A 14460-nucleotide genomic window follows, 5' to 3' on the forward strand; every position below is an offset into this window, starting at 1 on the left:
ATATACAATGACACTATCTATACCTCAAGAATTTCCAGACAAAGGTTGTTTGTAGATGGAAATTATTTTTTGTATATTATAATTCATTGCAATCTAATTAAAATTAGATGTTATATCAGCTCGCGTACTCGCATACGAGTACGTGAGCGAATCTAACATCAAATTTTAATTAGATTGAATTCATTGCCGAAATTAACTGATTTCAAATACATAGTATATTAAATTATAGGTGTTTTCGGGTATGTGAAATGCATGCCACGAGAGAGGAACTGATATTTAAAAGTGCATATGCACTTATTTTCCACTCAGCAATTCTAATGATATGCACTCATCATGTTTTGGTGGGTTTTATTTTAAATAAGTACAGTTTTTAGATGTCTATTTCGCACAATTAATTTCTGAAGTGTACAAATATTTCATACGCGTATTTGACTACAAACTAGTTTGTAGAAGTGTAAATAATTGAAAGCTTTTCAACACAGTACACGTCATCAACAGAAATTTGCTACGGCTGGTACCTAGTCTGATTAAATGCATAAAGTGAAAAGAACAAAATTATAAAGATATAGCGATTTTATTCCCACACAACTTGGGAAAATATCCCTCAGAATGACCAAGGGCATAAACTTCAAAAGAGAGCATCAAGAATGATTTTGAAAATTGACTAAGGGCATAAACTTTAACAGATAGCTTCTAGCATAATTTTAAAAGCTCCTCAGGAATTCGAGAATTAGTAACTCTCAACAAATATCCTATATTGCATAAAATGGGATTGAACGTTTTCATTTTGAATTTGCCAGTAAATCAAAGTTACTTTATTGTCATTTGTAATCGTAATACGATAAGAAGGCACTGGGCGTCAATGGTTAATGAGAAATTATGATATCTGGATTCATTCAGTAGGACTATTTCCACGACATATACTAAATATACTATATACTAAAATATACTAAACCACGAGCTAGACAAACTTGAGGAATCGCTTCTCTAGGATAAAATCTCTTCATGAAATCAAGTCAAACAATTTTCAAGATTTGTAACGCAAAGTGTGCGTGTTTTCCCTGCTCTAGATAACGCGAGACAAACTATGTCTTCTCTGTCTGCAAATTCCTATACAAGTAGTGTACACTTTGGGTAGTTTGGGAGTACTCGGTTAACGTCCCTTACCTGCTTATATACAGACGCGTAGCCAGAAAAAAACCGAAGTGTACGCAGAATACGGCAAAGGGTCTGGTGGCCGCCATAGGGCCTGCAAGCTCCTGGGTTTTATGAATGAAATAACTTTTTTTGTCTTCTTTTTTCTTAGTGTATAGTTGATAATTTGAAATTCAAAGGACCAAATTTGATTGAAAGGGCATTATAATGTTGATTGAATTATAAATCGGAACTATATAACGTCAACATACAAACTTTATATTTATCTCTATACATTATGTATCTGTTTATTCTACATGAGGCAGAAGTGGATTTCTGTTTGATATATCCTTTAGCACCGACTTTTGCTGTCTCTTGTTGATATATGGGGTATATTTTGTATGATTATGTTCAGATGTACATCGCTACAATATTAACAATATGCACCATAATTAGTTAAACAATGTATGGATATATATATTGACTCATTTACTGCGAGTTTGTTGCTTTATGTCAATAAGCTGTTGGGATGTGCATGCTGTTATATACTCTGCATTGGGCAGACGTGGACTAATTAACACAATTAAGAATATTATACTATCCTTGCTGTCCATTGCAGTGTAATATATTTTACACGTGCAATTTATGTTTTATAACCTTTAGCACCGACTCTTGCTGCCTCGCTTGTTGATGTTTCAGGCATATTCTGTATTACATTAGGGATAACACACATGTATCGTTAGCTTACATATGAAACTTGAAATACCACTAATTAGTGTATTACTCCAAGAATTACTCCGGCTTCATTGTGTATTGTCTTCACTGTATCAACAATTATATGTTACATGTTTATGCCCATCTGGGCCCTGATATGGTAATAAATACTATTCTATTCTATAACGCAGTTATTTTGAGGCACAAATATTTTAACGACAGCTCTCTCTCTCTCTCTCTCTCTCTCTCTCTCTCTCTCTCGTTAGTTACTGATACTAAACTATATATACTAATATTACAGTGCAGAACCTTACGGTATTTGTATTATTCCTTAAAAGTTTATATCTCAATTTTTTTTTAAAGCTGTCCAGGTCAAAAAAGAAAGAAAAATCCAAAAACAATAGGAGTTGTCTCCCGTGACAGATGGCAACTTACCTGTACATAAACAAGGTGCTGTAGAGCGTCGCGGTGTCACACTACATGTGTTACCTTGCCAAGTAGTGTATTGTTTTCGCTTTTCATCTGCTTGATTCGTTTGGAGAATTTAATATCGTTCTGATTTCTGTGTTACTTGTGATCAATTTATTTGGAAGTACGCTTATTAATGTGTATTGTGTGAGTGTTCCCCAAAAAATAAGATGAAATTTATTTGACAAAATGGCGGACAGGTATTTACCTGAGTAAAAGACATTTACAGGATTGTATTGGTAATCGCCATGTAAAAAGAAGGGAATTTTATCTCGAATTGCTTCGATTTGTCATGTTTATGTCTTATTTTGAATTTCAACTCGATGAAAACTTATTGAATGAAGCGAGCGGAGTCCCGACCCCCGGGCCCTCCACGGCAAAGCGGAGGAAAACATCAGGTAATAATCAGATTGATTAATTACAGGTGCATCTCATTAAGATATAATATCCCGAAACATGAGCAGGAATTTTGTTAGGGGAGGGTTTACCACTTGGAAATTAACTTTCTCAGTGTTAAAAGTCTGAACAGTTAAAGGGTGTTATAAAGGTGCTATACAAACCTGGGGTGTAAATTGGCCGTAAATTAGTCATTGCATTCACAGGTACTGCTATTTATAACTGTGTCAGTAGCACGTTAATTGTCTTCAGAGGCTACCATAAAAAAAACCCATTGAAGTCTGTCTGAGGGAAATGAACGCCGTTTAGAATTGTTATTAAACTCGTGTAGATGGTGCATTTCATGTAGTGGAAGTATCAAACGAAGAAAATAGAAATTTTAACGGATTTAAAACTTAACCCACAGAATATTTATTTCAAAAAGGAAATTTCCTTATAGCCTTATTATTTTATAGATTGCATATTTATCAAGGAGTAAGAAAGACAAATAATCAATGTTATTTTGTTTGCAGAATAATTTAATTACAGGTGTAGAAAAAATAATCCAAAAACCCATGTCTATCTAATGTGTTAATTTTGCTGCTGATAAATGAGAGTAGTGATGAACATTAGAAAAAGTGCCAATGAAGAGCAATGTAGTTGAATTGGAAAAAAGAATATGATTGCATCGTTATTGATTAAATTTAAACTTTTTATAATTCTGAAAGGGCTGAATCACATAACATAAGTAGTGTTTAATACACTTTATGTTAAAATCAAAGAATGATTTCTGTGATTTTTGATAAGCCTTTTTTTTTTCAATACCCAAGATCATAAATGTGTATTCAAGACTCAGATAGGGCAAGACTTTGGGCTAGTCTTTGTATATTATGTTATGATAAAGTTCAAAATCATGTATGTTGCTGATTTTAGTGATGGTGTACTGCATGAAGAGAGGGAAAATATACAAATAAACACCTTAAAATGAAATTTCAATCAAAGTTTTTCTATTATTGTTTGCAAGGATGCATTAGGAAAAATACAAGAACAGCGTGATTAATGAATTGAGACATGTCGATCTTAATTTTTGTCCAAAAAAATGTGATATTTGAAAGTATAGTTTTTGCTTCGTATAATATTTAATATTTATATGGTACTTGCACAGTCTTGTGCATTCTCTAGGGAAGTGGTACTGTACAGTCTTGTGCATTCTCTAGGGAAGTGGTACTTGTACAGTCTTGTGCACTAGGGAAGTGGTACTTGTACAGTCTTGTGCATTCTCCAGGGAAGTGGTACTTGTACAGTATTGTGCATTCTCCAGGGAAGTGGTACTTGTACAGTATTGTGCATTCTCTAGGGAAGTGGCCAAAACTCCATACACCTTTTTTAGAGTTGTTTTTATGAGAACTCCAGTAATGTGGTATTTATGATCTTGTGTATTGACGTCAGGATCTACATGTATAACAAGAGTGTTCAGAGATCCCAAACCTCTGCTAAGATCTAACAAGAGTGTTCAGAGATCCCAAACCTTTGCTAAGACATATCAAGAGTATTAAGAGATTAATACACCCCTCTGTTAAGTCATAACAAGAATATTCAGAGATCCCATCCCTCTGCTAAGATCTAACAAGAGTATTTAGAGATACAAAACCTCTGCAAAGACATAATAAGTGTTCAAGATCCCATCCCTCTGCTAAGACATATGATATGTGTGTTCAGAGATCCTAAACCTCTGCTAAGACATTCACAGATCCCACCCCTCTGTTAAGACATAACAAAAATGTTCAGAGATCCCACCCCTCTGCTGTCAGACTTGGTCAGACTTGACAAGTTCTTCAGTCTCCCTTTATTTGCAACTTTTCTCATCCATAAGTCAAAAAAAAAATGTTTAGAGCCCATCAGCTTTGAAAAATTGCATGAAATAAAATCTTTAGTCTCAAACACACGTGTAAACATGCAGGACCAAACAGATATTCTCTTTGGTGAAGTTAAGATGATACTGTAACAGCAGAACATGTCTTCTGGACAGATAGGGACAAACTAGATTGCTATAGGATTAACAACTAATCACATGCCAGATGTTATTGATTTCAGAGTTAAGGTCAACATTTATTCTGAAAATAAACACTTATTTTGAATTTGATAACACGTTTAGAATGTATCAAATCAAAAATAACCACAGAGAGGCAAAATATCACATCATTAGGTGAAGGTCAGCATAATGTTTCATCTGTAACCCTCCTTATGGAGATTGTATATAATATACAACATATATTTTTTTACAAACACTATTGACTAAGTTCCATGATCAGTGACTGACCTGTTTATGTGACACAGTGTAAGTATTCAAGGAAAATCAAAAGATGCATGTGTATAAAAACATTCTTTAGTCAGTAGTGTTTGTGAAATTAATGACTGGAATTAAATCAATGGTTAAAATATTTCTTTCTTATTGCTAAAAATTCTGTTTCACAGTTAAAAAGTAAAAATTCAGAAAGAATGTTGTATTTTTAGAGTATTTTTACACTTCTGACCAAAGAGTACAGCTATAGTAGATTTAAACTGTAACAGTGAGTGCAATTGTCACTTGGGGAATCATGTGACTGTGTGGGGTGGGTGGGGGGTGCATATATTAACAATCATGGCTGCAAATATAGCATTAATTACATTTCAGTCATTCATAAAATGTTAAAGTTATCTACAAATTTTCACACTGCTCTGTAATAAACAGAAGACTTGATCTAAAGTCTTCAAAGCATTATGGAACATGGAACAATTTGATGACATAGTGGTAACAACTCCAAAAACAATGAAAGTATATGTGGAAGTACAAAAATGTTTGGTCTTCTTTCATTTCAAACAGCACTATTGAAAGAATGTTTTGCAGGGTATTAATGTTTGAACTAGGAGAGTTCCCTAAATGTGTGAAGTATTGAAGGAATTTCTCCGGGAAATGGCTAATAATTCATGATGTTATTTTATTTACATATTTCTTGTATGATGACTTTTCTCTTTGATTGATCATGGATCTGAATTAGTCACATGTGAAAAACTTAACAACAATTTAATCCATGCAACAATTCCGAATGGAGAGATACAAATGTGTACACAATATTTTATTGATTGCTTGGGTTGTTCGTTTCTTCGGGAGCTATTCAAGCTAATCTCCCTCATGTTGATTGAGTTTATTTTAATATGTAATCTCCGTTTTTATTTAAACATGTACAAGTTTGTTTATTTATTGTTCTCGTAATCCAGAAAGATTAGAAAATGATGTTACAGATACCACACTGCCGTGTACAGTAACGGGGACAGGTTTCCCGGAGGAATTATTCGTATCATGGAGGGGCACGCTCACTTTGTGTACCCAGCAATCTGTACAAGAACTTTATCAGACTGGGTAAACAGCCCACAGAGATCTCCACTTGGATGTGGAATGTGCTCTTCCACACTATCAATCACTCATTGTTCCAATGTGAAGCACTCCACTGATGAAAACATTTTATTATTGTGTCCTATATGATATTAAAAATTGTCAACACTTCAGCATTCCTTGAACTTTTGATAGCTTCATGTGTATGTAATAAGTGTTCTGAAGAACATGAATGAAATACTTTGTACCATAGTGATACTCACTTGAATTCTTTTTTTGACGCTGTCATATATAAAAGACACTTTGGGAGTAAAGTAATAGGTATATTCTGTGGGTAACTTTGGTACATAGAAAGTCTGAGTTAGCCGAATGGAAACAAGATAATTTTTTACATTAATGTGTTTGTGTTGTTAGATTTCCCTGTACAACTCAGTGGGTTGGAGTATAAAAGTCCAATGACACTTCCGGTTCTCAAAAATGTGTTTGTGAAACAATGCTCCCATTAGGAATAGCCTTGCTTAGTGGGGACAAATTTGACCTTCACATTGATGGATGACCTTGAACTTTAGCAGTCACATAGCAGTGATCTTGACCTTTCAGTTTACAAAGTATGAAGTCTCTACACATATAGTTAAAAAGTTATGACCAATGTTAAAGGAAGCTGATAAAGAGACAGAGAGATCAAAAGCAGCCCCAATCTTACAATGTGATTAAGGAGGACTGCAACACGAACACATTCATAAATGTTCAAATTGTGTTTTCACTGCAGATAATTTAGTAGTTTTGTGAAAAATAGCCAAGTTTTAGCATAAGCTGTTGGTTTCTATCATATCATTTCAAGTTCTTTATTTTTCCAAGATCCAATGCAGCTTTAAGGCATGTAATTTTTGCTGATGTTTGGAAATATTGAACAAAAAAGTAAGCAGAATTTCATTCTCAGGTGTCTGTTTGAATTGACAAAGCTGATTTTCATATTTTTTCCAAAAAAGAGCCATAAGTATACCCCAGATAATGATCACGACATATTAATCCAATTATTAGCTGGCAGCTTTAAATTGTAAACTTTTTACTGCAAGTTATAATCTAGATAATAAATCAGAATAGGAAGGTATTTTGGTCTTGAATGAAAACTGCTTGATCATTCCCAAAGTCACATCACAACCAACAAAAAGATTTAATTTGTGTAAAAACTTGTTAAAGGAGTCAATCCTTTCGTCTAGTTAGTACATTTTAATGTGTAATTTATGGCACATTTGTTTAATACGATACATTTTGTTGAAACCAGAAGCAAGGAATATGGCATTTATATTTAGATGGGGACTGTGTTGTATTGATTCAGTGTACTTTTTTTGTCCAATTCATGTTGAAAGAAACTGTGAAATTCAGCATACATTAAAACTGTATTGAATGCTTTTAATGGTCATCAAATAACAGGCTTTCTCGAGATTCTGATCCCTATGTTTTGTATGACAATCCAGGTGACAATTAAACAGATTCTTTCTTTGCATTACAGAGAGTATTTTGATAAGTATAATATTGAAAGTGGCACCTTTTCCTGAAATTGGAGCCACTAGCTAATCACCATGTTTAATTGTGAGGATGTCATCAATATGTCCAAAAAGTCTGATATTAACTCAGCAGTTTTCTTGTATAAAGTCTCGCATGAGTATATCCAATACCCTTTATGTCTGTTAAATATTCCGTATATTCCTTTCATAAACTGTACAGTGAAATATTTTTTAATGATGATTTGGCATTTGGTACACCTTCACATTTAAACTTATTTGTGCATTGAATTTTAAAAGTTACAAATACCATATCTCTAGAGCTGAAAAAAAACCTCGGGATTTTGGTAAATATAGTTGTTTCATTCATGGACACTACTTTAGGATTAAATACAGTGACAAAGAAATAAACAAAGGATATATATATATTTATTTATTTATTAAAGATATGTCACTCTTCATATTTCAACTTTACAATTGTTCAATTTAACCATGTTCAAATGAGTTAATTACTTCATTTGTATTTGGTCCTGTGGGGATCCCAGGGTTTGAATAGGTCTTGCTTGTCGTAAGAGGTGACTAAATGGGGCGGTCCTTCGGATGAGGCCGAAAAAAACGAGGTCCCGTGTCACAGCAGGTGTGATAAAGATCCCTCCCTGCTCAATGGCCATAAGTGCCGAGCACAGGCTTAACTTTTGCAGACCTTCATCGGCATTGGTGACATATATCCATATGAGTGAAAGATTCTTGAGCAAGACGTTAAACAAGATAAAATCAATCATTTGTATTTGTCAACACATCAGATGGGATTCAGAAATGGCCCTCATCTCAAAACTCAGCAAAGGTTCACTACTGACAAAATCAGATTACGAGAACTATATCTTTCTTAGAACATAATAAAAATGACATTTCCTTACCAAGTGTATCAATGCGATAATGATACTGTAGTACATATTTGCCTTTTTATCTATAAATTTTAGCCGAGCAGTTATTCAGTGTAGGTAATGTGCAACGCTCATCATTAATTTTAATTTTGTCTTTCAAACTGGTTGGTTCTATAGTCCTGGGAAAAATGGCTAACAAATTGTATAGTTAGCAAATAGGAGAAATGAAGCCAGAAGTCACCGACGGTCATCGAAAATTTAATAGAGTCCGCCTTCCCTGTAAAACTTTTGACAAATTTCTAATGTTGTAGATTTATCCCTGGCTTCTGAATTCACTCATTTAAATTGCCTGTCTGTTGGCCGATTAATTCAAGCCTTTATTTGCTTTGCATGGCTTGGTGCACATGAACAACTCACCTGAACCACATCTCGCTGATAGGAGCTCTTCAGGATGTGAAGGATTCTATACAATTCTCTTCACGCTGTGGACCACCACTTAGCCTTCTGCCTTCAGTAATCCTCTCTGATTTACAATCAGCAGTAGCCGGCTCTTTAGGTGCTCCTCAGTGAGTTTGTATGACCCTTGAACAACACTTCCACCTTATATTGCCTGGTGTGTCCATAGGAATGAGTTCCTAGGGTGTTGGACTCATAAGTTACAAACTACTTGATAGGTCATTTATAGTGGTCTGAAAAACACTTGAACTTTATATATAGGAATATCAAAACTATAGTGAAGATCTATGATAATATACACACGGAAAAATGCAACGGAAAAGTCTTTAAGCCATTTTTGATGCGTGGATTAAGAGGATTTGGCATTGCAATAATTTATTTACTTTCATAATGTTACATTGGAGACAGTCTTTTTTATTATTTAATGGAAATGGGAGCAATGCCTTTCATATTTTGCAAAGAGATATTACTGAAAAAGCAAAGAGAAAATAGGAAAAACACTAAAGTTGAACGAAAGAAAATATACTAGGTCTATTTTCTGACCAACTGTCTTTGCAAAGAAGATCCTTGCTCCTGTAAAAATGTTAGTGTAATCATCACCTCACAACAAAGTTTCAGTAACCTTCCTGTAAGTGCATGCAAATCTAGTTATTAACAAGAAAGGTAGTTCTACCCAAAATCGGAAATTGGGTGTGTCTTCTCCAGTATACACAGTACATGAATTCAATTCCTTGGCCCAAACTTGCTCATACACTACCATTTATTGCTGTATAAAAAGTGACCAGCTAATACATTGATGTAAAATAATGACCTTTGTATGTGATAATAAAGGGAAAGGTATGCTGTGTGAAGTGAAGTGAAGTGGGGGGGGGGGGGGAGGGGGGGGGGGCACCTCATTGCTACGTTCCTGGAGATTGATGCACAAAATGTGATTATTTTGCAATATTGCATAGTGGTGGGTTGTTGTATGCAATGACTCGAAAAATCTAACAAATTAACTAAATATCTACTAACAGTAAAGAAAATACATGGTGCTGTGAATTATTTTTGAGACACCTTCTGTTACCAAACATCAGAAGTTTAATCTAAGTAACTCATGTTTTGGTACTAGGATGTATTCGACTGCAATATTCAGAAAAATGATCTTCAAATCAGGCAGATGTTTTTGTATCAAAAATGAATTGTTTTTAGCCATCACTAATTTGTATATAAGAGTTAAGTGTGCAAGTTCAGCATAATTTTCATAACTTCTTTTTCTGATCCCATATTACATTTTAAAATGCATGAAAATAAAGAAAAGGTTTTCATAAAATATTCCTGCTGTTTCACTTAGATCTCCTATTTGTAGCATGTTGAAGTTGTGGAATGAACACCTAAAGTAAATCCATACAACTTGCTTACAATTTATCACATGATTGCTTACATTAATTGTACTTAAAAGTTGCTATTTACATGTTGCAAAAGACTGCAAAGTCTTGAAAGTTATAGGCATTTATAATCAGAGTACTTAATGACAGGAAGCCATGTAATGAGTCATGCAGGGACATTAAGGGTCAGTCTCAGAGTCATGTTTAGGTAAAGAATTTTTCACAAAAAATCTGAGCATTTCTTAAGGTAACAAAACCTCCCGATCAATGTTTGCTGACTGGTGGACAAGCGTTTTTACACTCTTCTGTTAAGAAGATAGAAAATTATGTCGCTCTTGAGAGGAAATGTCAACAGTAATATAAAGAAAATGTTTAAACAGTATTTCCTTTTATATCTGGAATACTTCAGGGCTCAAAGCAAAAATACTTACATTGTTTTCAAAACAGCATATTGGGAATATACTAAAAGAGATTAGAACCTGATAATGAAATTCTTTTGGTGGGGTATTGTCATCCCCAAAGTTGGCAGTTTGTACCATAGCCACAACTATTCGGTGTTGCAAAACAGCAATCCTACCAGTAATTATATACAAAAATGTTGACTTGCGTTGAACTATAACTGTAATTATCATGTGCTGGTTGTTGACACACATAGTTCTGTGGATGGATCGGGGTGTATTAGTTAAACATACCAGAAGATATAAACTTGCAAAAAAAGTATACGTCGCTTATTTAAAGACCACTCTGGGGATAGTTTTTCCCCTGTCCTGTCTTCACTTGCATAATCATATATAGCCTTTTACTGGAGGAAAAATGTACAGACACATGTTTTCCATTTTTGTGTTCTGATGTGTGATCAAGATAATACAAAATGGTCCGAGGGTATACAGACACTTCTCTTTGTATACCATACTTAGTTGATAATTAAGACAAATTGCCTTTTATGGCCACATTTTAAATGGAAAAAGTTACTCTTTTAATCCCCAGGGTTGTAAAATAGAGAAAAAATTTGGTACAAGTGTCGTAACTTAAGACTTTATGGTGAGTGTTTTTCGGTGTGTAATTGACTTTAATGATGGTGGTCTGTTAGCTCCTAAAGATTGTGTTGAGGAATTTAAGGGTGTATATCAAAAGATTTAAAAGTAATTGTTGCCTAGAAAAAATTTGTTTCAGTTAATATCGTCAATCATGAAATATCTCATCGGATGGATGCACATTGCTAGAAGAACTGTTCTGTGTATCACAGCTTCTTACTGCGAGGCAATAACATTCACAGGGGAAAAAAATCGAAAATGTTTGATAGGGAACTTTGAATTAACTATGATCAAACACACACATAGATTGTTTGATGTCTGAGTACTTAGGATTATATTTTAGATTATTTACGGTGACCTGACATCTTTGCTTGACAAAACTAATGGATCAATATCTATACTCCCCTCACCCCTTACATTGTTCTTTGGCTTTCCTTTATTTCCAAAATGTTAGCCACATCTTTTATAAATAAAATTATTTGCATCAGTTTTCCTGACTGAATTCGAAAGGTCAAGGTCACTGATGGGAGAAGTGAAATTCGCTTGTTGTTTGTTGTTGTTGTTATGAGGGACTCGAAGGGACTTAATTATGCTCCACTCTGTGTATGTTGATGACTTGACTATAATGATTGGTTGTTACACCAATTTCTTTTACAGTCTATCCGGCTTATATTGAAGTCACTTATATTGAACTATCTGTTATAGTGAAATAAAAATAAATCCACAGTAACATTATTTATATGATTTAACATTGGTTTGAACTTTATATAGAATGAACAATTCAAGTCGGTCCCATGAATGAAAGGTGAAGATAATGAACAGTGATCAATCTCATAACTCCTATAAGCAATACAAAATAGAGAGTTGGGCAAACACGGACCCAAGGACACACCAGGGATGGGATATCAATATATCTGGAGTAAAATGTACATGCTATTTACAAAACTGTACTTAATCAACTGTAGTTAATTATAAAATTTGATGACTTGACTGTTGTAGGCTTTTTTTGGACTTTTCAATTTTTATAGAGCCTCAATGAAGAAAAAAAAACCTTTTGAATGACAGGTATTGAATAAAAATGTATTTAATATACTTTCAACCCCAAAAGCTGTAAATTTCTTTTACTACATTGCACTTTTAACAATGACACTATCAACAGTGGCTTTGTTCAACTAAGTGTTTTGGCAGTACTTTGTATAGTACAGTATTTGTTGCCTTCAACAGACTCTGGAACTGGGATGGTTACCATTTTACTGGAGGCATCATATCCCATTTGATTTTCCATTTTGCAAGCATAGCTTTAAGCAAAATCTTTCATTTTTACCTGAGATATTGTTATACATTTGTAAAGAGCTTTTTGTCCTAGATAAACCCACGACACTCATAAAATGCATGATGTGCAATCTAAGAAACTTTTATGTCCTTGGATATATGTCCGTGACATGTTTAATTTGGGATTTTGTGTGTCCATGTGGAGCTTGAATAATTGAACCAGTATTGATTGTTTGGTTTTTATTTAGGGACATAACACTGATACCTGGTTGTTTTATTTTTTCCCTAGGCATCGAAAACACTTATCTATTGCCCCGCTAAGGCCATTGATCGTCTGGTCTCTCTGCTCCATGGGTTATAGAAGGTGCATTGTTGTGCCACTAACAGAGCTGTCGACAACTGGTCCTCTCAATGTTAATTTCCCACAACCTTATTTCGTTGTCACAGTATGCCTGTATACCCCCCCTTTCTGAACTTGCCAGTTCTTAAACTAGAAATTTAATATCCACTGCTCTTGGCTTTGCACTTAGATATTGCAAATAAATTTTTTTTCAAGTTTTGTTTGAACAGGAGATTTTAAATGATGTTAATTTTAGTTGAAGCTTTTGGATTTTGAAGCGGTAACAATGGTATAATATTGTGCAGAACACTTGGTGCGTTACATGCTACAAAGAGAGTACAAATGTAATAGAATGCTGAACAAAAAAGAAAAGAGGATAGAGAGGTCGGTATTAGGAAAGAGAAAGTGAGCTGGTGGAGTTAGGGAATCAGAAGGATAAATCGTGTTAGAGGCATGTGTTGGGCAACTACTTATGTTTGCGAATTGTGGGTGTGAATGCTGGCAAGTGATTTAACATACATCTGTAACAACATGCATGAACAAATTGATGAAATTGAGAAATGTTTGCATGAAAAGGGTGTTCACGAATCTCCTAGATATTTTATATCACACATGAATCTCTCAGATAATTGCTGGACACCTGTTACACACAAATCTCCCAGATGCTTGTCACACATAAATCTTCTAGATGCTTGTCACACATGAATCTTCTAGAAGCTTGTCACACATGAATCTTCTAGAAGCTTGTCACACATGAATCTTCTAGAAGCTTGTCACACATGAGTCTTCTAGAAGCTTGTCACACATGAGTCTTCTAGAAGCTTGTCACACATGAATCTTATAGAAGCTTGTCACACATGAGTCTTCTAGAAGCTTGTCACACATGAGTCTTCTAGAAGCCTGTCACACATGAGTCTTCTAGAAGCTTGTCACACATGAGTCTTCTAGAAGCTTGTCACACATGAATCTTATAGAAGCTTGTCACACATGAGTCTCTTGAATGCTTGATGTAGCACTTATTGGATGCTTGTCACACATGAATCTCTCATACACTTGTCTCACATGAATCATACTCTCTTATACTTGTCAGAATCTCCCAGACACTTGTCTCACATGAATCTTCCAGATATTTAAATGTCACTCACAAATCTCCTGGATGCCTGTCACACATGAGTTTCCCAAATGCTTAATGTAGCACTTCTCGGATGCTTGTTACACATGAATAAAAGTTGGTTCACAATATAATAGTAGACAACATTGTGCATAGATGTTGTGTGCAGTTTCAGATCTGAGCTCTTATAGAGAGAACACCAGATAATTAGGTACATAGTGTTTTAAAAATGAAAGGTCTATAATTATACTATATATAGTCAAATGCAGCATAGTTCTTTGCTGTGTCTTTGTCTACTGAAACATACTGAGCATATTGATTTTAACGTTTTTATTATCTAAAAGGTCCTTTATGCAAAGCTTAAAGAGAAGGAACAACTGCTATTCTAATGTTTTAGTAATTTGAACTTGTGACCTCTTGCTCACAA

At 34.4% G+C, this 14460-nt stretch overlaps 1 protein-coding gene across 1 annotated transcript in view; it reads left to right on the forward strand.

The window, feature by feature from the left end:
• Window positions 1–2275: 2275 nt before the first annotated feature.
• Window positions 2276–14460, forward strand: part of LOC125667913 (tetratricopeptide repeat protein 28-like) — a 56667-nt gene continuing 44482 nt past the window's right edge. Inside the window, exon 1 of the mRNA XM_048901600.2 lies at window positions 2276–2714. Within this exon, the coding sequence (XP_048757557.2) occupies window positions 2655–2714 (60 nt within the window). The 5' untranslated portion in view covers window positions 2276–2654. The remainder of the gene's footprint in view (window positions 2715–14460) is intronic.

This window comes from Ostrea edulis, chromosome 1 (assembly GCF_947568905.1).
Source record: "Ostrea edulis chromosome 1, xbOstEdul1.1, whole genome shotgun sequence".
Taxonomy (NCBI): Eukaryota; Metazoa; Mollusca; class Bivalvia; order Ostreida; family Ostreidae; genus Ostrea; species Ostrea edulis.